We start from the raw sequence: 27,895 nt of genomic DNA, 5'->3' as shown, positions 1-27,895 counted from the left end.
ACAGTTCAAACTGGATTAGCAAACACAAAATGAGGAAGCCACAACAGTCACATGTTATAAAGTGAAAGTTAAATTATGGTTTGTATCGTTAAATGGCGCCATCTAGCGGGCGGTGCTCACTAAACCAGATAATGTTTATGAGTGTTTTGCTGCAATTTGGTTCTGCAGGGGAAAAAAGGTTAGATGCTTCAGTAAAATAAGGTTGATTGAAAATGACAACTTGCTCTTTCTTTTTTTATTCAAAAAGAAAAGAAAAGAAAAAAAAGAAGTAAAAAGGACATAGCATTTAAATATTTAAATATTTATTTGGACAGAATTCTAAACTTCAAAACTTCATTTTAGAAATTATTGTTTGGGTTTGATAAACATATTCCTTGAATAAAATATAATTTCTTTATTGCATTGTCTTACCACAATGTATACCTGATATTATCTATTTACAGAAACATTTCTTTTCAATACAATACCAATAAAATTACTCTGTTTCCCCTGCAAATAAAAAAAATAAAATAATAATAATAATTTGTGCTTGGTATAAAATATGCAGCGTACTGCAATATCTTCAATCAAGTTCGTTATTATATTAGTTACATAATAATATGTACAAAAAAAGGGTCCATAGGAACTCGTGTCACGTGATCTGATGAGGCGCTTCGAGCATCTCCATTAGGAAAGTGTCTATGGGTGTGTCTCCAATCAGCTTGAAGAAAAATAGGTGCTCCAAACACTTGAGCCCGATGGATCGGAGGGCAGGGAGACGCAACAAAAGTTTAGCAAACCTGTTAAGCAGCGAGAGAAGACAGCAGATAATATTAAGAATGAGCAATAGATATGATCAGTTTTTACTGAACAAACACGTGTAGGGCTGTACCTGCCAGGCTGGTCAGGGTATTTATGTTTGGTGTAGGTCTCCAGTGAGGCGTAAACTTTCTCCCTCAGTGCCTCCACCTCCACTGGGTTGGACAAGCCTTTAGCGTCTATGAGAAGAGGCAATTTGCATGATTAATCATGTCTATCAACATCTCACAAATGTCATTACATCTAAAGTTCCTATTCACTGTAATCACATGAAAAAAAAAACTGTATTTTTTGTGTTCCACAAAAAAAGAAAATCACTGGGATTAGAATAATGACAGAATTATTGGGAATTATATTATATTATATTGGGCAAACTATCCCTTTACCTTGAGAATGTTATATATAATATAATATAATATAATATAATAAAGTTAAAGGGATATTTCACCTAAAAATTTATATTATTAGATAAACTATCCCTTTAACTTGAATATTTTATATAATATAATATAATATAATATAATATAATATAATATAATATAATATAATATAATATAATATAATATAATATAATAAGTTAAAGGGATTTTTCACCTAAAATATTATTATATTATGAGTAATATAATATAATATAATATTTTTTACAATTTTGGGGTGAAATATCCTTTTAACTTGATTATATTATATTATATTATATTATATTATAGAACTCCAAATGAAATAAAATGATTTATTTTATCTATGCGGCAGACAAGTGTCTATAGATGGCAAGGAGCAACACACCAGGGTTGAAGAGGACGATGGCTCTAAGGCAGCCTAGTTCTGTCTTATCCATCTGCATATCCTTCATTTTAGACACCAGCTCGGTCAGTACCCTGTCACACAAACACATACACACACAGTAGGTGTTATCAAATAAATGCTACAGATTTTCTGATTGTTCTCTAAACAAACAAGATCCTCACCTGTTGAAGATGGATCCCACACCTGCACTGTGAGCACTGCTCCTGTGGACATGAAGACCTGTGCCCAGCAAGATGCCATCTTTAACTGTGATTGAGCGATGAGAGAATGAAGCAATGAGGAGCTCGTTCCATCCTGAAGGAGAAAAATGACATGAATAGCAGGAAAATCATTTCTATATCTCCCTCTGTCTTCATGAACTCAAAACAGTGCTCTTCATTAGCGATGTTTATCCAGCAGAGGTCAGCACTTACACAACCAACACAGTTCTGTCTGACCCTTTGACCTGGAGTGACTATGGACAATTGAAATAAAATAAAATGTAAATATTTAATATTAATAACCTAAACTTAAAATACAAAAATGAAAACTGCTACCTTTGCAACTAAAAGTTTAAGTTGAAGTACTAAAATGACAAAAAAATGAAATAAAAATTAAAGCTATATAGAAATATAAAAAATAGTAATAAAATAGTAATAAAAATGCTAAAAGCACACAACAAAAATACTAAAACTAAAATAAAAACTGAAAATATAAAAAATAAAAGCTAATTCAAAAGATTAATAAATACTATAATAGTAAATAAATTATACTTAAATACACTCCTGGTGGTTTTAAGTGTGTTTCAGTTTAGCGCTTGTTTGTAAACGGTAACTTCAGTATCCTGGTCATGTATATTGGTTGTGTATCTGTGTGAGTGTGTGTCACATACCTGCTCGAAGCAGAATGACCTGATCATCCAGAGGCAGATCGGAGAAATTAGGTATTCTCTTGGCCCACTCCACCAGAGTGAACAGTTGCTTGTCAGCTGCATGGCAGATATTAGTGACTGGGTCATTCGTCTGAGGAGGGAGGCCCGAAGATGTAAAGAGAAAGAGAAAGAAAGTAATTTACTCTTTTTTTTTTCCCAAGTGTTTTTTCATGAGGCTAAACTCAGCACATATGTATTGTGTAAATTGTAATTGACCAAATGTCTGTGTCTTACAGAGTTGCCAGGGCTGCTCTCTGTGTATGTCTCAGTCTTGGGTTCGACTGCAAGCTCTGCATCCAGAATCTTATCCACAGGCATTTCTTCATTAAAACTGCTCGTTGATTCCACCTCATTATCACTTTTCTCCTTCCCGCGCTGCCTCTCTTCCTGAACCGCTGCGGGGAATCACAGAGGTCAAGCAGAGCAGAGTAAATTTCAAAATCAGTGTAATAAAGAATTATCACACATTTGAATTTTTTTTAGGACTATACAGTTTATAGCGCACCTATAACCTTTATTTAACTGTGCTATATTAAAATATATTTTACTTTATTTACATTTTTTTAAATATTTTTATTTGGTTTGATTTATTTTATTTTAAAGTATATTTTTAGATATTATTATAAAACACATTTATAATATAAATATAATATATTCTATTATAAAAGCGGTCATATAAGGTTATGATAGAAATACTACCAATAATATATAATATAATAAAGCATAATATTAAAATTAAAATCTCAGTTGCACTTTATTTTGCAGTATGTGCACTTATGTGTACTTACAGTGTACTTGCCTAAGAAAGTACTGGGTAATATCATGTAACTACATGGGTTAAGGTTTAGGGTTAGGGTTAGTACCTAGTTATTGTAATTAATATAATAAGTACATAGTATGTACATGCGGAACAGGACTGTAAAATGAACTGCAACCAAAATCTCTTTTACAAGAGTGACCTGGCCACAAAGGCAGCAAAAACAAACAAAAAAACACCCAAAACAAAACAGCAATTCAAAGGTCAAAGAAACAGTTTCCAAAAGGCCTATCCTCAGTGTCTTTAAGTGCTCAAACTTAATTATGGAGCAAACACAAACCTTCCCGCTTCATGCCCATGGCTAGGCACTTCTGATAGCGGCAGTATTGACAGCGGTTGCGCTGACGTTTGTCGATCAGGCACTCTTTGTTTTCTCGACACGTGTAGGTCAGGTCTTTTCGGATTGTCCTCTTAAAGAAGCCTTTGCAACCTTCACAACTATAAACACCATAGTGCTTCCCTGCAAACACAACCACATTTGTCATGAACCCCAGAAGAGATGGAGATGTATCTTGCATTAACTTGCAAACCAAAACCAAATGCAACATCCAAACATCTCTGTGAGTTGTACCTGAAGATCGGTCTCCACAAATGGCACAGATGTGTTTGGAGAGGGATCCAGGGCTACTGCACTGGTAGCTGCTCATGTTGCCCAGCGGAGCCAATCCTGGTGGAGGCTTGATGTCTTCTGAGCAATTCACATTCAAAGAGTTCATCTGTGAGACAGGAAGAGAGGTGAGGAGAAATAATTAATCATACAGTGCAAACACGAGTAGAGTTTAAGTCAGCAGACACACACACATACACACACTATACGAATCCACAAAAACACACTCACAAACTCACAAAAACAGACTTCACCCTTACAAGGCCATTACACAAGTAGCTGTGAGAGCACTGACATCACATTTCAAAGGGGAGGAGGGATATTTTGTCTCTCTCTCAGGAGAATTTTAATTTTTTTTTCCATCACATTATTTTCAGCACTACTTCATTCTACCTGCAGGTGGCAGGATATGGCCGTATAAATATTAAAGCTATATAAATATTAAAAAACAAAAACTAATAAAAATGACAAAAATAATTTAACAAATAAGAATGTAACTAAAATGTAAACATTGAAATAAGAATATAAATATAAATGAATACTATAATAGTATTTATTTACATATATTATTTTAGCAGACACATTTATCCAAATCAACTTAGAAATGAGGAATACAAGAAGTACATAAATAATACATAAAATAACACTGGTTTGATAACATTCTTTGACAGAAATTATATTGGTAGAAAACTGAAACTTCTTTGTCGCATTAAGGCTAATTTTATGATGCCTAAACACAATTACAGTTTCTCACATTTTTAATAACTTGACAAAAGACAGCTTGATTGGAAATAACACAACCATGTCTGTGATATGTACCTTGTTTTTTCTTTACTTTCTGTTGTTGTAATATGGGTAAAAATTATCATTGATCATTTTCACACAATAAATATGATAATTTCACTCTTTTAAAAAGTCTAATATTTTTTTTATAAAAAAAAAAATATATACTCATTGAGCTCATTGGGTTCACTTTTTGCCTTTATTTTGATGAGATAAAACTCCAAAAAGTGGCCAAGAAACACCCATGTAACAATTTCAGAAGAAACACCAGGCAAAATTAACGGCGTGTGCTACAGCAGCATTGCAAGCTTTTCAACACGTTTTCTTTTCATTTCAAAATAATTTCAAGCATATTTAGACCCTGTGTGTCTGTCGGTACATACTCTTACAGTTATTGATGTCCTTTCATTGGACTAAAAGCCTAAAACGTTTGTCTGAGTCAATGGCTTTCTCTGGCCTCCAGGGAGAAATGAGACATACATACACAAACATAAGCTGACCTCTGTAACACCAGGGCAACAGTATGAGTGACATTCATGATACAACGTGATGCACATCACAGTGCAGGGCTTAAATGTTCAGAATTGAAAATACTAGCTTACTACATACTAAATATTGTAAAGTATGCAATGCAGTAACATGCTAAATTTAGGTCAAATGATCTCATTTTGGGAATAAAAAGAATTGTACATTTTATTATTATTTTAAATAATTTTGACTGAAAATGATTGTTATGGCAGTCCGATAACAAATTATTTAAAACTGCTATTTCAGAATGTTTGTGAGTACATTTATTTTGGGCTTTTGAGATTTGCATTTATTTATTTAAAAGGGGATAATATACAGTACTCGACATTCAAATAAATGTAATTCTGTCATGACAACTCTTGAGTGTTTGGCATGGTATTGGAATCGTTATTGGTTATTGCTGCTGCTGCAGAGCAAGTACGGGATTTGCTACTGCCAGTACACCGATAGTGCGTTGCAACTGCTACAGCAAATGCTGACCAAGTGTTTGAAGGTTGGGCAGCGAGCTCAGCTCATTGGGTACTGGCACAGCAGGCACCAATCAGCTGTGCCATACAGAGGATGATGTGATAGCAAGCTGATTGATTTAAAGACCTATCAGCCTGTGCCATCTAGAGTTTCATGACAGAACTTTTTGTATATGTACCCAAGTTAGAAAGAAAAGCTCATTTCTAAGTTGGCATGCTAGACTCTGATTTTATTGCTTTTAGTTGGCGTCAGCCTGAGAGAGCACAGCATTATGGGAAGGTTCTTACCTGAGGGCTGTTGAGAGTGTTAAAGCCCATACTGGGTGTAGAGGGCAAGGAAATGGACGGTGAGACCAGAGACGGGGCGATGACTGAGTAGGGAGAGGCCAGGCCATTCATGGACGAGCCCAGGGTGCTCATGGGAGAGTGCAGTGGGCGGGAGGAACTGATGACGGACGGATGACCCACCATGGAGCTCATGGGTGACGGCTGAGAGGGGGGTGAATTAAGAGCACTAGTGTCTATGAAGAGATGAAAAGAGCGATTCATATTAGACAAGAGGAATTCAAATGTAGTGCAAAAATGATTGTTAATGACATTCACTCAGAAATTGCTAGTACATGTCACAAAGAAATAAAAAGAAACCGCAAGTGACACGCTGAATGAAATGTGGAATTTGAAACTAAAATAGTATTTTCTTGCAAAACATATTCCGATAATCTTAATTATTTACAACTTAAAAATTTTTTTTTCTACAGTGTAAATAGAAAAAAATGTGACATGTCAGTATAAATATATCAGGACGCAACAAATACTTTTTATTTAGCATGTCCAGACGTCAGAGAACCGAGAAGCTGTGCCCGCGGGAACGTCAAGTACCTGTGGAGGCATGAGTGCCTTTGCAAAACATACATTTCCTCCATTAATAAGGTATAAATCTGTGCTGTGTAATGTGTAATCAAAAATGTGCTGTTTGAGTAAATGTAAGAGGACACTTGACAGAGTCTATTAAATCTTTTCTGCTTTAACCATTCAGTCAGCAGCTGATGGAGTTCTACATACTGGTAATGGTAGTTTGTACCAGAACAAGCACATATAATCTATCTAACGTAGTACAAGGACACACACAGGGCAAAGGTTGCACCTTTTTGCTAATACCGATAGTGTTGCAATCCGTTAACTCATTTCATCATTCATCAAGATGAAGATCAAATTAAATTATTCTAAGATTAAATTAACATGATTACAAGATGACATGATGTGCAATACAAAACCTTCATTCATGGTTTGGTCAGATAAACTGACCAGGTGATTGTAACTGTTTATGTTATTTACTGGCAGGTTATTTTATTTCACTGCTTAATGCATTACTGCAAAATAAACCCAGAGAGGGTGATCATCAGGCATTGATGTAGATTTTAGCTCTTGTATTTTACTAAATGGCTATCAAGCTATCAACTATAGTACAATACCATAACACAAAACAACAAGGACAAAACATTTTCCTTTTTTAATCATTATCTTTAATCTAAATCATCTATTATTCTCATGTTAAGAATTCTGTCAAGCTTTATAGCTTGGTAGCAGTGCACAAAATGCATACAAACTACAATCAAAATGAACAATTTAATGTAATTATGACCATTACCAACTTGATATTGTTCAGCGAACTTGAAAGATTTTGACTTAATGTAGATTTTATTTAGCTCTTGTATTTTACTAATAGTCAAGCTATCAACTACAGTACAATACCATAATCAATATAATCAATACGCAACAATCATTTCAAATCAGGACAAAACATTTCCTTTAATCATTACATATAATCTATATATTTGATCATTCTCATGACATGCTGAGAATAATGGGAAATGTAGTTTTGAAGAATGAACCTCTTAAACTTGCTAAATGAGAAGCATTTTCTGTCAAGCTCACAAAATGCATACAAACTAGAGATGATTTAAACTTATTTATGATGTGATTTCTGTCCAAACATTTCGGCGTACTTGAGTCATGGCCTGAGTTTTTTTAAATTAGCTTCTTATGTAATATTAGAGAGATAAGAGTGTATTTAAATCTTGTGGTTTCTTTTATTCAAATTTGAATAGATCTAGCATTTTTTTATTATTAACTTAGGCAAAATCAAGCATTACAGCACTTAGACACTGTTATAAACACACAGTCAGTCTGCTTTCTTTCAAGCTGGTTGCATGTGTGTGTGCGTGTGTGTGTGTGTGTGTCTTAAGACTCTGGGCAGAAGGGAAAATATCTGTGGCAGATGGTCAAGATGCCTTTGGTAGTTAGGAAACATGGCCAACCAGTGATCCACATGTCAGCCTATCCTCAAATGTCCCACCGGATCGATTACATTAAAATCAGACCACAAAAGTCAAACGCGTGAAACAACATTTTTATGGCTTTGGTACTGCATCTTTAAATTTGACCCCCCCCCCCCCAAAAAAACAAAAAAAAACAAGCAGCAAACTAATGTTGATGATCAAATTAATACCGATATTTTTTGTGGGTTATAGGATTCCCCTCATCACAATATATATATTTCTTACCTTTAACTCCAAAATATATGACATACAGAAATAAAATGGATTGTGCAATTTATTTTGACTTTAAAACATACAAAAACATCCAAGTATAATGGAAGATATCGAAACTGAAATCCTGTAGATGGCAGGATACTTTATCTCTAACTCTGCAGACTTGCATTTCATAACGTTATAAACACCTTTTGTATGTTTAGATGCATCAACCTTTGGCTGATAATTCAGGTCTTATTCTTCTGAGACAGTCCATGTGCCAGACATTCATCAGGATTTCACAATGACACTGCAGTGCCCATGACCTTTGTACAGCTGTCTGATAGCAAAGTGCAGCCTTTGGTAGACTACAATCAAGTTCAGAGGAGACCACATGAAATTGCACAGGCCAGTGCAGGCACAATCACGTACATTGTCATTGCAAAAAATGCAAAAAAACAACAACTTGCATTTCATGCAAAAAACGATCAGTATCCTCATAGATACTCAGTACACTCAAAACAGGAAAAGCCGTTTCAATGAACATGACAAGACTAGGAGCCCTCATCAGTCATGGATTCAAGGGCTGGAACACAACAGGATTTAGAGGGGGCTAGCTAAAATCTTCTGATTGTTAATTACTGGTCAGCTGATGTGCGTCTCCAGCAGGGCTCTAATTCATTAAGCCTCTCACTAACTAACTAATAATTCACAATGACATGATAGAGAGAGGGAAAGTTCATTAACTATTTTATCCTATATTTCATCTTTCATCTTAAAATTATTTTTTCTTTCACTGTTTTTTATCGATTGTTTATTAATAACACTGTTCCTCTGAGAAAACAAATGCAAAATGGGAAAAAGAGAAAAACAATCAATGTTGCTTGCTAACAGAGATTTACAATACTTACAAAGCTGAACAGCAGATTGGAAAGCGACATGGACCACATAAAGAGAGTGTGCCATTACACACATTTATCTAGATATATAAATAGTGATTTACATTTAGACTTCTATTGTTTTCAAATAATTCTTGATTTTTTTTTACACAGTAAATAATTAACTGTAAAAGACAGTAAAAACCTGTTAATTGGTTAACAGCAAGTTCCCGTACTATATATGGAGAAAAACTGTAATAGATCTAACCTAACATTTCGTGTAATTTTACACCATTTTTGAAAGTAAAAATAACAAATAAACATATAATTTACAGTGAAAAACTGTAAGCTGACATTCCCACAAGTCCCTGTGTGACACTTCACATTTTGTGTTTTTATTTATTTTAATAATTATGTTTCATAGTTTTTTCTTATTAGTTATGTACATTAAGAGTTAAATGTTAAATCTTATGTTGAGAAATTATGTTTATTGCATTATTTTAGTGTCATGTGTGCTACCATGATGGTGTTTTGTGTTTGTGTGTATGACACTGTGTGAATCTTACATATTCCCCGCAGCTTGTGGAAAAGCTACTTATGATGAACTTTGATTCATCATGTGGCTTTTCTCTTTACCACCAGTGTTATTATGGTGAATGTCATTATATGTTAAAAGAACAAAACAGATGTTAGTAGCAGCACCGTGGTCTTGCTAAAGTTTGATTTTCCGTTTAAAATGTATTTGTTTTTTGGAGAAGTCTGTTCTGTAAATATGTTTACATTTTTACTGTATTCTTAACAGAATTACTCTGACAACCACACAGCATTTAAATTATTATTATTATTTTTTTTACAGTGCATTTTAATTATTTTTTAATAACATTATATAACTTATTATTATTATTATATTATTTTATTTTATTACCTTTTATTATTTTAGATTCAGATGATTAGATTAGATTCATTTATTTATTAGAGTGTATCAACTACAAACAATGCAGCCTTATTGCTAAAAGAACCATTTTGCACTTTTCAGAATAAAAAAAAATACTGAATGTGATTCCATAGAAAAGAAACATTGTAAAAACTTGCAATAAGCTAACTTAAACAGCTGGTTATAATGCAAAATAGCTAGTTAAAAGAAAAACTTTTCAAAATAAAGCCATGTTATTAAAGTAAATTTTTGACTTTTTCCTAAGGACGTCCCTAAAAGCAGGTTTTGACAGTTAGCTTTTTTAGATTTAGCAGCATATTATTGGCTGGAACCACACAAACACACACACCCACTTTATGAAAGCCAAAAAGGTTCCCATCTTCCTTAATCTTTTGAATCGCTTATTTCTGTCCTAAATGAAGTTGACATCTGATCAATAATGGCACTAAACTTGAAAATACTGACAAATATTTTCAACCAATTTACAGACACTTCAGCTAAGAAGATGGGGGTTGAAGGAAGGGCAACAAACACAAAAAGGTGGAAGGGGGGCAGAAGTGATTGAGAAATGGGACACTGTCCCACTCTATCCCAGTCTGCTGTGGAGAGCTGGAAGACATTAAATCAACCCTGATTACCGCCATGTGTCCATAATCCCCCAAAGCCCAGGACTACACACACACTATACTTCAGTTACCAACATTACTTCATTAACCATATCATAAACTAGTTTTATCGGCACACACAGTCTTTATATGTGAATGATTAACCTATACACTGAAGATAGCATCTACACGTGGGTGCTGCCAATAAACGTCCTCTTGTAATCTTATTTACTTCTGAACATATCTGTCTCTAAAAAATGTTATTACAGGCAATAATACTATCTTTACTACCTAAACATTTCATTCACCGTGCTTAAAATGTTAACGCATACAAGTGTACACAGACACTCCCCCTCTCATGTTTTTCTTATCAGTACTGCTGTAATAATGCATTATGTTTATGCTCATGTCCCCAGAATCACTGACAGAGGTGGACTCATGCATGCCTCAGGAGGTCTGGGACACGTTGGGATTTTTTCATGAGCAGTATTGAGCACTGTCTAACACTATTACTGATGAAATGTAATTTTCTAGATTGATTTTGTGTTTGAGTGTGTGCGTTCTGTTGCACAAAAGATATACTGTACCGTAGGCCTATAACTGCTGCTGTATGTGGCTGACAGGGTGAGTGCTTGACAAGGTAAGAGTTAAGTGAATACTAAAGAATAATAGAGTATTTTGACTTGAGTGAAGCGGAATGAAGTCAATGAACTCTGAGTGTGTCCAGTAGTAACCTCTGTATTAATCTGTTCAAAACAACCACATTGTCACATGCATCACTCAGATTTCAAATAACTTCTGCTGACAACTGCTTTATAGTCACACATGAAAAAGTAAAAAAGACAGATAGACAGAAAAACAGACAGTCAGACAGATGATAGAACGATAGAATGACTGACACGGACGGAGGGACGGATAATACTGTACACTAAACGTTACAGTCTGAAAATGGACATCAGAAAAATGCTGACCGGAGGCGATATGCTGACATTTGGAAAAAAAAACTCCACAGGAAATAAAGGAACATTAATCAGTTTCAAAACATCCTGTCACATCAAGATCATATGACATCTGACAATCTGTAGCATTGAGGATGGTATAGTAATGGACAAAACGATTAAAGTTTGTGATATCACTTGATGACCCCTGGAAATGTCACAATGTAACAATCAGCAGAGATCCACTCTCTGTTCCACTGAACATTGCACAAGATATCATGAAGTAACAGTGTTCAGCGGCAGCCAGACCTCTGTGAAAACAATTCAAAAGCAGCGGCTGACCCTCAATAGCCTGAATTCTGGAGAACTGCGAACCTCAAAACAAGGTCAAGATGACCCGTCTACTATATTTGCATTATATTCACTGGTTCCCAAAATAGTCGGATTTATATTAAATGATGAGTCTTATTAGCCAGCCAGGTCAAAAAGACTCTCAAACTCACAAGTTGTGTGGTTTTTAATGAGTCTGACCAATCCTTCACTGATAGAACTCACTGAATATATGTACACTACCATTCAAAAGATTAGGGTCGGTAAGATTTTTTAAATGTTTTTGAAAGAAGTCTCTTTTTCTCCCCAAGGCTGCATCTATTTGACAAAAACTACATTAAAACATAATAATTATGTTAAATATGATTACAATTTAAACCGTTTTCTATTTGAATATATTTTTAAATGTGATTTATTCTTGTGATGGCAAAGCTGTTGATCCTTCAGAAATCATTCTAATATGCTGATTTGGTGCTCAGGAAACATTTCTTATTATTATCATATCAATGTTGAAAACAGTTGTGCAGCTTAATATTTTTGTGGTAATTACAAATATTTTTTGTAACAAATGTAAAAGTGTTTGATCAGTTAAATGCATTATAAAATATTAATTTCTTTAAAAAACTTACTGTTACTGTTATCTCCTGCTGTTGTTGCACACAAAAAACAACAACAGTAGGAAACACTGGATAAGGGTCACACTAGCCAGGAAAATTACCCAAGACAACAATTTCTGTTCCAAAATTCCTGAAACTGTGCTTGTTCTTGAGGGTTTAACAGAGGATCAAGTTTCTTCCGAGACAGATAAGAGACATGTAGAAACAGTTAACACCCACCCCAATACATGTGCACATCTCTCTCAACCTTCAGAATAAACTTTCTAGTTTAACTTTCTAGAAAACAAGCTGTCTTGGGATATCTGAAACCAACAATCTCAATCAAACCATAAAAAGTCAATAAATGTTTTCAGTTTTACTGACAGAGAGGACTCTTCATAGGGAAACCTTGACATGTAACCCAAAAATGTGCTTCATGTGCTAACATCTAAACTAATAATAATAATAATAAACTTTATTTATTGACTAACAATAAAGAAAGCAGCTCTCAAGTTTCTCAGAGCAACAACTGCATACACATTTTACACACAAAAAAGTGTTTACCAATTAGAGGGTTAGTTCACCCAAAATTTTTAATTTTGCCATTATTTACTCACCCTTGTGTCTTTCCAAACCAGTAAGACTAATTCCTCTTCGGAACACAAATGAAGATATTTTTATGAAATCTGAGAGCTTTCTGTACACTCCATTCTTGACAGCCTATACAAGTGAAACTTTGAAAGCTCAAAAGTACTGCATAACAGCTGCGTAACACACAAGAATGAACCTCATTGGTTACGCAACACGTTTGAGTTTCCGTAAGAAGTTTGTTCTTGCGCGTCATTCGTGATCGGTTGAGCTTCTGTTTATGTACGCTGACCAATGTTTATGTGAGTAGACGGCTAAATTAAATCGGTTCATCATATAAAGCGATCAAGTCTCTTCAGAAAATTTGGACTAAACCACTCAATTCATATGGATTAGTTTTACGATCTCTTTATGAACATTTTGAAGCGTCAAAGTTTCAGTTGCATAGGCTGTCAATGGAGAGTAGAGAAAGCTCTCAAGATTTCATAAAATATTTCTTCATTTGTGATTTCCGAAAATGAACGAAAGTCTTTCGGGTCTGGAACGACATAAGGGTGAGTAATTAATGACAGAATTTCCATTTTTGGATGAACTAACCTTTTAAAGGAGACTGCTACACATTTATTATCACAACATTTTTTCTTTTGTCAAATGTGGTTCGGATAACATAATATTTTGAGTTTCTGCTAATTAAACCAATCTCCTTCATTGTATTAACAACATTTTTTTAATTTCAATGAACTTAGAATTTTAAGGCAACCAGGTTACTTACTTTTTCAAGTTAAACCACCAATATTTTTTTACAGTTTAGGTTACAGTCTAGCACAGGGATGGGCAACTTCGGTCCTGGAGGGCCACTGTCCTACAGAGTTTAGCTTCAACCCTAATCAAACACACCTGAACAAGCTAATCAAGGTCCTCAGGATTACTAGAAAATTACAGGCAGGTGATTTTTTCAGGGTTGGAGCTAAACTCTGAAGCTTGGACCGAAGTTGCCCATCCCTGGTCTAGCAGCATTAAACAGCAGCATGTGTGAAATACATTCAGAACTGGTAAAAGGAAAGATTAGGATAGAAAGGGAGTCTAGTGTTTTATGTCAGTGCTGAGTCAAACGTATACAATTTTGAAAGATGTTTTTCTCAGTATTGATCCCAAACACTAACCTACTGCCAATCCTAACCGGCTCTTTGGAAAAAGATGCTTCTACCTAAATTTTTGCAAAACTCCAAAGAAGTACCTTTACATTCAATTCCCTGCAGTTTCCAAATGAACACTAGAGGCAGTAAAACACTAACATTATGATAACAGAGGCATATTATCAGTTAATAAAGATGCACAGTTCTTTGCACAATATTATGTTATGACCTTAAAACACTTTTACCATTGTGCATGATTGTTTTGATGTAGTAAACTTGCACTGTAACTCATCTGGTACAGCATTACACTTGCGTTTAGGAGCGATTAAAAAGCAAAAACACTTGTAGAAGCGATCTAAAATTGCATGCATTTTTATCTCATGTTTGCTTTGTTAACTCTATCGGTTAGGTTTAGGGTAAGGTTTAATGTAGGTGGTATGCTATAGAGCATTAACCTTTTAGTATCACTCTAATGATATGTAGAACAACCACTGAATAACACATCGCCACATTCAAGTTCTTCTGTTCCGGATGAAACAGAATGTGCTTTTAAATGTAACTCTTTAAAGACGTAACATTTCACATTAAAAGTGTCAAGAAAAATGCAAAAAGCAACGTAATATCATTTTGCAGAAATTTTGCTAAATGGCCTGTATTGGTCAACCCCTATTTAAATGATGTTATGGTCTTATATGAAACAATGAAAAGCAGCTGCAGCCTGCAGGGCTACAAAACAAGGTTTTCTTATGGTACCTACGACTAGTCTGAGGTGGTTTGATTTAGCAGTAGTGGTGGAACGGATCACAAAAATCACGGTACGGATCATGTACGTTTTTTGAGCCATGGATCGGATCATTTTTCAGATCAGCAAATAAAAAATAAAAAATAAAAAAAATTATAGGCTATATATATATGGGGGGGGGGGGGGGGTAACTTTGTTTGTTTTTTTACCTAAATGATAAAGTTCACACATTATTTAAAACAAGTGAACAGTCAGTGATAAAATTAGAACAAATGTACAAATTACAAACAGAGATGAATACTAAATAACAGTTACAAAGTTATTTACAAACGTACAGAAATTTATAATTAAGCCTAAATGTAAAATAACACTATTTGTTCACTGTAGAAATTAAATAGTTTCATATTTGTTAAAGCTGTATTTTGTTGTTTTATTAATATTAATGACACAGACAACAGTAGGAATATTAGGTGTGTGCTATCACTTTAAGAACCGTGGGGCCTGGTCCGTACGGATCACTGCGATCCGTTCCACCCCTATTTAGCAGTTATTCAAGTATGTTTATAAAATCAATTTTCATGGAGAAACAATACCAGCTGACATATTGCTTGCCAATACCTTTTACAGAAAGAAACATTTGGATTAAAGTAAACAAACTACACTATGGATAAAGCATGTGGACACCACACCCACTTGTGCTTCTTAATCACAAAACCAGACATTAATGCTGGTCCTTCCCTAATGCATTCCACTCTTCTGGGAAGGTTTTCCACTATATATTGGACAACACAACTACAGAAAAACATGATCATCAATGAGGTCAGGTACTGGTGATGGGGTTAATCTTAGAGTCAGTGCTCCAATTCATCTTAAATATATTCTGAAAAATATATATATATATTTTTTTTTCCTCCATAGAATGAAAGTAGATGATGTCCAATGTTGTTTTGAACCCCCGACTCTCTGTGTTCCACAGAAGAAAGAAAATCATACAATTTTGGAACAACGAGGGTAAATTAATGGTGATAGAATTAAACTATCCCTTTAATATTTGTCATCACTGGAATTAAGAAGCCTAGACAAACCTGATAATTAGAAGGTTATGTCAACATAATTGCAATGTATGTTTTAGCCCCCATTTCCAAAACAAGAAGTATACCATTATTAAAGACACCTAGATGTCCTCCAAAGGTTAATTTATGTAATCTCATTTAACATTAATTTGTAAAATGAGACATGCAAACATTAATGAATGCAAGCTCACTATCTAAGAATTGGCAAGTTTTATTTGTTGCATCAACATTCAGAGAAAGGTAGAAACAGAAAGAGAAAGAACAACAGAGAGTAACTGACCGTCAATCAGCGACGACAACTTCCCGTCACCGCTTTCTATTGTGCGATCAAATGGGAGTTTGTCCTTGTCAGTAAAAGTATTTACACACACCCACACCCACAAATGCCCTCAACAGAACTATTGTCAGAGAGAGACAGAGATGGTGAATGTGTAGAAAGAGCACATGAGAAACAGAGAAGAAAAGAAGTGAGGGGGTGAAGTACTGCAAATGTGTGAGATATAAAGTGATGTACCGAAAATAGATTGATCCAAGCAGACTTTCCAAAAATATCCGCAATACTCCATTTAAACAGCATTAGAGTAAAGAGCCTTGCCAAGTAAACTATTCTCACTGTCAACAGCTGAGAGCAGAGGTTACAGGTTAATTACAAACAAGCTACAACACACACACATATATATTATATATATAAATATATATATAAAATATTACTGTTTTTACTGTATGTTTGAACAAATAAATGCAGTCTTGGTGAGCAAAAGAGACTTTTAAAAACCCTTTAGCGTATAATACATATATTATAATTCAAATAACATAATAAAATAAATTCTGAATAAAATAAACCAAAATCAAGCAAACTCCCACCAAAAAACAATAATAACAAAAAAACTACAAATTCTTCATGTATTGGTTGAGTAAGTAAAATATATTATTAAATATGATTGAATCAACCTGACTATTTTGAGTTACAATTAAACAAATTTTTTACATCAATGAAAATAATCAGTTTGGGGTGGGACTATTCGTTTGTCCAACCAATGACAGGTGAAGAGATCAGGAAACCTGTTTGAAAATAATAATTACTTTACAAACCAATTCTAATTGTGAATTTAAGCGGTTAATCCCTTGCTTAGAAATAATAAAAGGTACAACAGCTTCTTTACTCATGACAAAAAAACACATACCATCACATCCCTAAAACTGCAAGTATCACAATCTAATCAGATTTCAAAATGAGTCAAACAAGTGTTTTTCCAATTGTTTTACATAGCACAGTTATCTCATCTTCCCTTAGGATGCACCAGTCGTGTTGTTCCTGAGAGCATAAGCATAGCAGTTTGGGACCAGCCATTATTATCAGATACTCACGGTGGCTGTAGTGACCATTCTCTCTGCCGTGACTCTGACCGTGAAGAGGCAACACCGGCGGATGCCACATGACCGCGAGCACCACTCAACTAAACCTTACCGGGCACAGTAGAGCACCTGTCCGAACACAGACTCACTCTGCTGATGGAACAGATGGGATATGAGCGAAACAGGACGGCCGTAGGGGAAGGATCCGCGGGGAGGAGTCTGCTCGTTTATGGGATTACTCGGATTATCAACGATTGAATCCAGCAAGAACCGTTTACTGCCACAAAGATCAGCCTCCCTCCGAGCTTTGACAAGACTCCTTCTGCACAGACCACGTCTGCCCGGACAGAGGCTCAGGGTATCATTAAATCTATCAGCCACCTGTTGCCCGGCCAGGGATGAAGTGTGCTCAAGTGTGTGTGAGATTCAAATAAAGAAGCAATTTTTTTGATTCAGATTTTAAGATTATATTTACTGTAAACATCTGATTATCAAATAAATTCTATAATTTACCATAATATAACAGAAAGATGGGCATATGAATACTTCTATTAAAGGATTAGTTCACTTCAGAATTAAAATTTCCTGGTAATTTCCTCAGCCCCGGGTCATCCAAGATGTTCATGTCTTTCGTTCTTCAGTTGAAAAGAAATTAAGATTTTTCTCCATATAGTGGACTACAATGGGGTACAACAGTTGCAGTTTCAATGCAGCTTCAAAGGGCTCTACACAATCCCAGGCGAGGAATAAGGGTGTTATCTAGCGAAACGATCTGTCATTTTCAAAAAAAAACATTGATATACTTTTTAACCACAAATGCTCGTCTTGCACTAGCGCTACGATGCGCCACGCATTACGAAATCATGTTGAAAGGTCACACGTGACATAGGCGGAAGTACCGACCTAGTATTTATAAAGCGAACGTGCAAAGACTAAGTCAAACGCCATTTACACAATAAATAAATAAATAAATAAATAAATAAAAGGTAAAACAACGATGTCGGATGATTTTGAAGTTGGAGGAGAAAATGAGATGGAGTTTTTCGCTTTACCCTACCTTTTTGAACTGGAACACGCATGACCTTTCAACGTGATTATGTAATGCGTGGTACATCGCAGAGCTAGTGCAAGACGAGCATTTGTGGTTAAAAAGATACATATACATATACATACATATATATATATATATATATATATATATATATATATATATATATATATATATATTTTTATTATTATTTTTTTGGTAGTAAATGGCAGATCGTTTCGCTAGATAAGACCCTTATTCCTTCTGGGATCGTTTAGAACCCTTTGAAGCTGCACTGAAACTGCAATTTGGACCTTTAAACCGTTGTACCCCATTGAAGTCCACTATATGGAGAAAAATCCTGGAATGTTTTCCTCAAAAACCTTAATTTCGTTTTGACTGAAGAAAGAAAGACATGAACATCTTGGATGACGTGGGGGTGAGTAAATGATCAGGAAATTTTAATTCTGAAGTGAACTAATCCTTTAAGTCAGTAAACTGGCAATGACAGCTCTTTCTCACACATGCACACACACTATGAAGAATAGTTCACAGCCAAGTCTGGCAGCCTTCTCTCACACACCTGCTGTTAGGGTTGGGCAACGATTAATTGCGATTAATCGCATCTGAAATAAAAGTTTGTGTTTACATAATATATGTGTGTGTACTGCGTATAATTATTTTGTATATATAAATACACACATATGTATGTGTATATTTAAGAAAAATTTGCATGTATATACTGTAGATATATTTATACATAATTTATATTATATATGAATATTTTATATATAAATACCAAATTTTTCTTAAATATACACATACATACAGTATGTGTGTATTTATATTGACTAAATAACTATACACAGTACACACACATATATTATGTAAACACAAACTTTTATTATGGATGCGATTAATCACGATTAATCGTTGCCCAACCCTACCTGCTATTATCTAATGTACTTCTATCTCAAGACAGTGCCATGAATCAACATTAGCACTGAACGGGAAGAAAAATGAGCTCGAATAATATACATAACTAACTGTTCAAAAGGGTTTTGTTTTTTTAAGAAATTGATACTTTTATTCAGCAAGAATGCATTAAATTGATCAAAGATCACAGTAAATAACTTTTACATTATTACAAATATAAATTAAGTTTCCACAAAGATATTAAGAAGGACAACTGTTTTCAACACTGATAATAATAAATGTTTTTGAAGCACCAAATCAGCATATTAGAATGATTTCTAAAGGATCATGTGACACTTAAGACTGGAGTAATGGCTGCTGAAAAATTACATTTTAAAATGTATTAAAATAGAACAGAGTTCTTTTAATAGTAATAATATTTCACATTATTACTGTTTTTAATGTATTTTAATCAAATAAATGCAGCCTTGGTGAGCATAAGAGATTTCTTTTAAAACATTAAATAATCTTACCGACCACAAACCGAGACAAGTTATGACATCGTATAATGAGGTCAAACAACTGCAACTTCATATTTACTGAATTAAATATCAGTGTCATATCAGCATCAAGTCAATGGAGGATTTTGAGCCAAATTAATTGCAAAAAACGGTGCAAAAAAATAATAAAATTAAACAGTGATCCCTTGAAAGCACTTTCTACTAAAGCCTACAATAGATCAATAATGATGCCATTACAGTTTCATTGAGGCAGAGAGACAATAGAGAGAGAGCTGACTTTATAACAGAATGCCTTTAGGGTAAATCTAAAAAAGCCTTGTTAATATGTCATCCAATAAAAGCAATGCCCCACATGGATCAGTCTGAATGAAAAGAGAGTTGAGATCACACAGAAGATTGACACAATTGGAGCTGCCTTAGAAGTTCACATCACCAAAACAATAGTATTAGGTTCTCCATCTCCTTGCATTTTTCTTATTGCTAACAAAAACATTAGACATTGACATCACTATTAAACAAAAAAAATTATTAAACCTAACAAACATTATCATCTTCCATCTTTAATAAGTCTTAGACTTGGGATAATTAAGAGGGTGTGAATATGTACACACTACTATTAAAAATTTGGGGGTCTGTAAGATTTTTCTTAAAAAAAATTAATACTTTTATTCAGCAAGGGTGCACTAACTCGATCAAAAGTGACAGTAAAGACTAAAGATGGACTGATGTTTTGGCCGCCGATACTAAATACGATACGCCGATTCGGCCGATTTGTTATCAATTTAAAACCAAAGCCAATATATAAACTGACAGTTAATTATAATGTCTTTCTATTTGTTAAAGAAATATAATGTTTTATAATAACAAGTCAAATATAAGTTAGTTGTTAATAAGAAATATTTGATAGCAAAAATAATCTCTGAAGGTTGCCATGTTGACTTATTTGTGCCTCTTATAATGTTGGGCTGTTGAATGTTAAAAGGATCCAATCCATGTTCAATGAAAATAATTTGATGATGCAGCAATAAACTAGCTAGTATACCTTATGTGTTTTTAAACTTTGCTCATTTAAAACATGATCAAAACAGTAATCTATTTTAATGAAAAAGGTTCAAATAAATGAGCAAGTGACAAGTATCAGAATTGGCCAATAGTTGTTTGTTAAAATCAGTATTGGTATCTGCCCAAAAAAATCCAATCGGTGCATCCCTAGTAAAGAGTTTTACATTTTTACATTTCAAATAAATGCTGTTCCTTTGAACGTTGTATTCATCAAAGAATCCTTAAAAATAATAAGCAGCACAACTTTTGTCAACACTGATAACACTATGAAATGTTTCTTGAGCAGTGAGCCCCAAATCACTGTATTGGATCACATAAACGCAGTCTTGGTTGGTGAGCATAGAGACTTCTCCTCAAACATTTTACAGCCTGCAACCCATGTTGACAAGCACGTGAACACAGTTCAACCCCGCTACTGTGATGCAGGGGTCCACGTCAAACATTTCAAAGCAGCATGTCCTCAAGGAAGCGCTCAGAACATGTCCAGTGATCAAAATAGATTTCCACTCTTGCCCCAGTCTACTTCACCCCAGACTTATATTACTCCAGCATGTTTATATATCCAGAATGAGGAGCTAATAAGAGCTGAGGTCCGAAATAGTATCTAGTTCATTTATCTATAGCAGCTATACATTTATCTACAGTAGCAGCACCATCGGTGTAAAGGTTATGACATATGAATTGTCAAACTGCTCCTTAAAAGGACTAATCTTAATAATCATCAAATGTTAATAGAATTAATAAGTACAATTAGCTGGTCATGATCTCAAAATCTAAAGACTGACAGAATCATTTGCCTAAAGAACACACTCCAATACGTTCTTTTCTCATGGATGCATATCCTCTGTTTTTCCCCAAAGCCTTTCCCAAAAGCTGGGCTTTTCTGACTCTAAGGGCAAGGCTGCTCAGTGAGTCACATGTTGAAAGCCTTAAGCGCATAGGAAATCTACAGAAACCGCTGTGATCAGTTTGAAAGCATGTGTACAGCTGACAATAACAAAGGCCTCTGAGCCACTCCTGTCTGATGACTGTAACACACGTGTCCTTTTTTTCTCATCTATGTGTCTTTGGACTTGCAGAGTGGGTTCACATTGTTAAAGGTGGAGGAATGTTGTCAGTTATAAACACTTCTCTGAAAGTCTACAGAAAGCCACAAGAATAAGCTGAGAGTAAAGGCTCAGATGGCTTCAGTGACATCAAAAAAATCCTATAGCTCAAACAGTATAGCATGTTGCTGCTAGCAATGCCAAGGTCATGGGTTCCATTCAAAATGCATAAACCAATAAAATATAAACCCTGAATGCATGTTATTTGGATAAAACATCTGCCAAATGCATACATGTAAATGTAATTAAAAGGGAATTGAATGTGTATAGCTGTTCACTTAATCACTGTGATTAATTTAACCTTGTTAACCTGGTTCAAAGTTCAAAACCAGCAGAGTGTCTGTCTGGTTCTAAAAGCAACAGAAATAACCTGGACATCATTATGTCACATGACTGTATCATATTTACAGGATTCTATTCTATATTTATTCATCATTATTAGTTCCCATTCTTATAGCTTTTTGCATGAAGCTCTCTGTTATCCACAACAACTTTAACATACTTATTAATACAGCATACTATTATTGTGTTTGCTCTACAAATCTCTGTAAAATACATAGAGTAAAAACATTGTTGATACATATTCTTCATTGAAAATAATAAATACATCTGATATTACCTCAAAAGCATATGTACATTAGGCTGAATTCTTGCTCTGCTGGAAAATCCAGCTTAAGCAGGTAGCTGTGTTTTGGAACATGGAAGATGGTTTCAAGCTGGTCATTAGCTGGTATAAGCTAGTTGATCATCTTGGAGCTGCCTGCTGGTCAAACCAGCTCATGATGGTCAAAACATGATAGCTGTTGGTCAACCATCTGATGACCAGAGTGGACCAACCAAAAACCAACAATATTCCAACACACAAAACATCTTCAATTATATTTAAGGGTATAATAACATGTGCTAATCTATTGTACTCTGCTGACGTTTTTTAAAATCTGAATACATATTTAAGCATTTAGTAAATTCATTACAACTTAACATGACAATGTCAAGTAAATTGGATTAAGAGCGTCATGCACTTTAATTAGGTGTGTCAAACTGGCTACTTATTTGATTCGAGTCTTATGTCTACCCATTACTCAACACTTTTTTTAGTCTACTCAACACCATAGACTAACATTAGAACTGGCTAGAGTTGTCTCTGACTTTGTCTAAAGTAATATGTCATTCGCCTTCACTCCTGAAACAAGTCGCGGAATATTCATGCTGTAGCCTACACGACTGGAAATCTTCTCAAAAACAATACATAACGAATCCGACACAACAGGCGTGCTTTGAGGGCGATTGATTACATAAATGCAATTAAAATGCCAACCGTGCCTGTAACACCGCGGCGTGATCACCTGACCAATAGCAAAGCACGCGGGTTGATAGGACAATAATCAGTCTGAAGTGAAGTTCATCAGCGAAGTTGTTTAATTAAACTTTGACGGCACGCACGCGCGTGGCAGCAAACAGCACGGGCAACTGCGCAAAGATGATACAGAAGAGCAGCAACAGGAAATGAAAAGACACTGCGACTTACGGAGATGTAAATATGTGTCGTGAGTATCCATTCCGAGTCAGTTTACTGCCGGGTCTTGTCCTGGAGCCGCGCGGCACCCCTCTCAATTCCTCTCCCCGGCCCGAGTGAACTGAACTCTGCGGAGCTGCTGGCTGGATCGGGGCCGCGCTCAGGGGGAGGGGGGAGGAGGGGTTTCACAAACGACAACAATCAGATAACACATAGCCAGGCAGATGACTTAAGCACATGTGTACTTGTGTTTGCGCAAAATAACATTTAAACACTATAACCATGACTAATTAGCCTACTATTTAGAAACACACAATTTAAGTAAATATATTGCAGTGTTATTTATAACATGGCCTGAACACATTCAGGAAAGAACAACCATTTACATGTATGTATCTGACAGATGTTTTTATAAGCAACTTACATTGCATTCAAAGTAGACTATACATATTTTAAGTTCATGTATTTCCTGGGAATTGAACTAAAGATTTTGGCTTCAATGGCTACTGAACCATTCAACCATCAATAGCAACAATACCAAGCTGGAGACTGTAAAATGCATTGTCTGGAAAACCTAAAAATGTAAATATGTAAAAATGTTATTTAATATGACTGAAACAACTTGATTAAATGTAGTTACACCAGCAAAAGTCATTGTAAAGAATCAGGACTGTGTTTCCCAAACGTAATGTAAGGCTTAGATAGAGACCATTGATGCTATTAGTTTCCGTGATCTACTTAGGCTTGCAATGCTTTTTGCAACACAGACCAGATAGAAATGCCTACTTAAGGTAACAATTTTCTTTTTTATAATGTGTGTGCCAAAAGGAATAGCATAATTTCAGTCAGGCAAATGGTAGAATTTAAGCAATTATCAACCCGATCCCAAGAGAAAATGTAACTATTTCCCGAGCTGGCTATTTCACATGAATTTGTATGATGTGATTAGTACAGAAACATTTTTTTTTTTAAGAAAATAAAGGTCCACTCCTAAGCATATAGTACGAAAACATTGGAATGAGATATTAATTAATATGAATTAGCCACCAATTCACTAAAATAGGTATGAGAGTGTGTTGCAATTTATAGGCCTGTAATTGGCGGATATTGTGTTTATTTTTTGTTTTAAGTACATTTGTTTGCATTCGGCATAATAACTCATATAAAATATGCTAAATCAAACTTTTTTTTAAATTTGATATAATACAAAAGTAGAAAGCAAAACCGTAATAAAATGATTTTTGTGAATGAGATTTGTCTGGCCACCTGGTTTCATGTGGGGTGGCTCAAAGACTCCTTGAATTCCCCCCAGACTGTTCCTCAGAGTGGGGTCATACAGGGGTGAGCTCTAACTACCACCGAAGGTTATTCAGAAGTCACCAGCATTCACCAGTCTTGAACTAGTGTGGGGTTAGTGCTCTAAAATGACCAGTGACTTCACAAGGCCCTTCCCTCTAGTTTCCCTCTATAAGCCCACCCCATCCCACAACCCCCACATACTCTGTCCCCTCATTGTAAATGACCTATTAAAGAACACAAGACCATGGTAAACAAGATGAATGGCTTTTATTCCAACCCATCTCACACCAATCAAGGCTTTCTGTTTGAACCCCCTTCCTTAAGTCTATTAGACCATGTTAATTTATTAAAGTCAAACCGAAGAATTAAAACGGTCATTTGTCACTACTCTCTTTGTGTGGGCTTAATGGTGGCACATGGTGTAAGGCCTGCAATTTGTTATCCTCTTCTTTTCACTCAGGTTCTCTTATTTTATAGCCATTTTGGGTTAAACACGAGGAAACAAGTTGCGGTCAGTTTCTTGTGTCATAACTGCTAATAATAAATTTGATGAATGCAAAATGTGAATAAAGTATGATGTCGAACATTTGACATGTCACGTTGATTACATGTTTAACACCAGCTGCCATAGAAACGACATGAATTTTTCAACATTGTTTATTTCATTCGTTTTTTATTTTTGCTCTGAGTCTGCCCCTTTTAACCTCCATCATGTTTCTTTTGCCTTCTTATCTCAAAGATAATCAGTCACACACTCTCTTTCTAACACACACACACACACATACACAGTCAGATCTGTCAGTGAGCCAAACCATATGCAGTAATCCCTTTGTATTCACTAACCCATCCAGACAAACAATGTGTCCCAGCCACGTCCCACCCCCAGCACACCAGACCTAGGCCACCTGCTAACTCTACATCATACACCCAGACACAAACCAAAGGATGAAGACCTACAAGTTTGTGTCAGTGTGTGAATACTGAACATTTCTCTCTGACACTCGTGCATGTTATGAATTGTTTTTCTATTCCTGAAACTGGCAACCCATGTGCAAACGCTCTCTTTTCAATCTGTCCTTCTACTTTACACTCCACTCATTTGTTCTCCAAATCCAACACAAATCCCCCTCACACAAGCTGAGATGATAAGTGATCCTCTTCTGTTGGCGCTTTGAGGAGACAATGCTCAACAACTGTGTTCATCAATCTCAGAGGATATCCATCACGCAAACAAAAGATGAAGTGAGCAGAGGGCTATGTTTGTGAAATGTCTGTTTGCTTACGCTCTTATGCTCTTTTCTATCTTTTTTTCAGACTGAAGCTTTCTCCTGATGACTGCTGAGTTAAAACACCCACAGAGATGCAAGAATGCACAGAAATCGAGGAGTGGGGGTGATTTTATGGAATTGTGAATCCTTCGGTTTTATGTATTTTCTGTTTTCCAGCAGGAAGCTCTAAAATTGTACTATGCTCTGCTTTTATTGCATTATTCACTGCTTTTCTTATAAGGGCAAATATAAGAATAGACAAAAATTCTCAAATTAAGTTTCACTTGCGTTATGACCCCCCAAAAATGAAGGTTTTTTTTGCCTGCTTATTTTTTTTTTTTTATCTTTTGAAAACCTGAAGTCATATGCATAGTTCTTATGGCAACATAAAGACATGGTGTTCAAAGCTCTAATCCATTCCAAATGGATGCTCTTGACATGCATTATATTAACCTGTTAATACTCAGACAGTTTGTGTGAGGGGGTTGGTGGGTTTATACACAATTAACCTGAATGGACCATACTGGTTCATGATTGGCTAAAACACAAAAAAGAACCCACTCACACAAATTAGTTGAACTCATTGGATGCTTTTATCTTAAAACACTCAGAATGAATGAATTTTTTTTTGTGTGTGTGCTTAACATGGCTTAACATAAAAACCTCACCCATATTCATATAGCAAAAAAAAAAAGATTATTTAAAACTGACTTGTTAAACTTTAGGCCTACTCAATCGGTTCAGTAAGCTTGCTTGAATTTTGGAGAAATTGATGGCCGCATTTTAAATTGTAGGTTAAACGATAGGTTTAGGTTTTTTGAAAACACAAGAACGTTCCATGGGTAAAGTGTGAGAGAGGTTCAGATCCAGCTGAGATTGCTGTAGACCACCTCAGGTTAAGCTGACAATGTCCTGGGAAGACCAACAAGATTATGACTATGAACACCTGTTCCAGATCTTCAAACCAGCCAGTGTGACCTGCTGGTCTGACATTTAGTAACTTAACAAGGATGAGAAAAGATGAACAGCCTATGAATAAGCAACCTGTTATACCCTAGAAGCTCAGCTGGTTGGTTTTTACCAAACAACTTTAATATTCCTATTTTTCCCCAAAATGTTGTTATGTATGTATCAGTTTGACAGTCATAATTAGTAGCTCCAGTCTAGAGCCTGCTTATCGTTCTGTTGTGTATATGTTACTAAAAAAAAAAAAGCATTACAATAATTCTTGATGAATAGGCTACATGTGTTGCATATCTCGCATATTTTATTTTATCCAACACTGATGCTTTAAATAGGACATCCAGTGGCCAAGGCTGGCTTATAGTTCACATAGTCAAATGTCAAAGTGTCAGCTTTCAGGCAGTAGGCCTACTACATGTCTATATTTGTAAATACCCTATACTATCTCTAATAGGCTACAGTAATTGGATTGTTTTGCCTAGTTAGGTCTTTCAACTGAGAGTTGCAATCAATGCTCTTGGAAACCTGTGGAAAGCATGGGTTTAAAAAAACGGTATGATACAAAAGTCAATTGAACACTTCAATGCAAATCTTCAATGCAATGTCAACCCGGTTTTCCAGTGCATTCATTAATTTGTCTGATTGGCAAATTAATCTTTCTTTTGAGTCGGATCTTTTCAATTGATCAGTTGAAACATTTCACAAAGTGGTCTGCTTTTAAGAAACATTTAAGAAATGCTTTCGGACAATTCTGATTGAATAGGCCTAATTGAATCGGACATGATCCATTGCTGAAG

At 35.2% G+C, this 27,895-nt stretch overlaps 1 protein-coding gene across 2 annotated transcripts; it reads right to left on the bottom strand.

Moving 5' to 3' along the window:
• Positions 1-220: 220 nt before the first annotated feature.
• Positions 221-23,742, bottom strand: rxrgb (retinoid X receptor, gamma b). 2 transcript variants are annotated; one of them, XM_084091796.1, is made up of 10 exons: positions 23,581-23,742; positions 6,003-6,235; positions 3,901-4,045; positions 3,610-3,789; positions 2,747-2,907; positions 2,474-2,603; positions 1,764-1,896; positions 1,582-1,673; positions 872-977; positions 221-779 (listed from the first exon to the last, which is right to left on the bottom strand). In XM_084091796.1, exons 1-10 carry the CDS (start codon positions 23,609-23,611, stop codon positions 632-634), a joined length of 1,359 nt encoding a protein of 452 aa, XP_083947922.1. In that variant the 5' UTR covers positions 23,612-23,742; the 3' UTR covers positions 221-631. The 2 variants fall into 2 exon arrangements, with proteins under 2 accessions (XP_083947922.1, XP_083947923.1); XM_084091797.1 differs by lacking the exon at positions 23,581-23,742 and adding an exon at positions 17,434-17,518.
• Between the last annotated feature and the right edge of the window lie 4,153 nt (positions 23,743-27,895).

The sequence above is a fragment of the Abramis brama genome (genome assembly GCF_963993115.1).
Source record: "Abramis brama genome assembly, chromosome: 18".
NCBI classification, from domain to species: Eukaryota; Metazoa; Chordata; class Actinopteri; order Cypriniformes; family Leuciscidae; genus Abramis; species Abramis brama.
This window is presented reverse-complemented; position numbering and strand designations above follow the sequence as displayed.

What these genes read in the sequence shown, in the direction of transcription:
- rxrgb (XM_084091797.1), bottom strand. Translation starts at nt 17,503, where the DNA reads ATGTGGCATCCGCCGGTGTTGCCTCTTCACGGTCAGAGTCACGGCAGA. An exon ending in AGAGCAGCCCTGGCAACTCT is followed by an intron (nt 2,604 to 2,746) that starts GTAAGACACAGA and finishes CTCCCTCCTCAG; the next exon opens with ACGAATGACCCAGTCACTAA. An exon ending in GTGGGATCCATCTTCAACAG is followed by an intron (nt 1,674 to 1,763) that starts GTGAGGATCTTG and finishes TTTGTGTGACAG; the next exon opens with GGTACTGACCGAGCTGGTGT.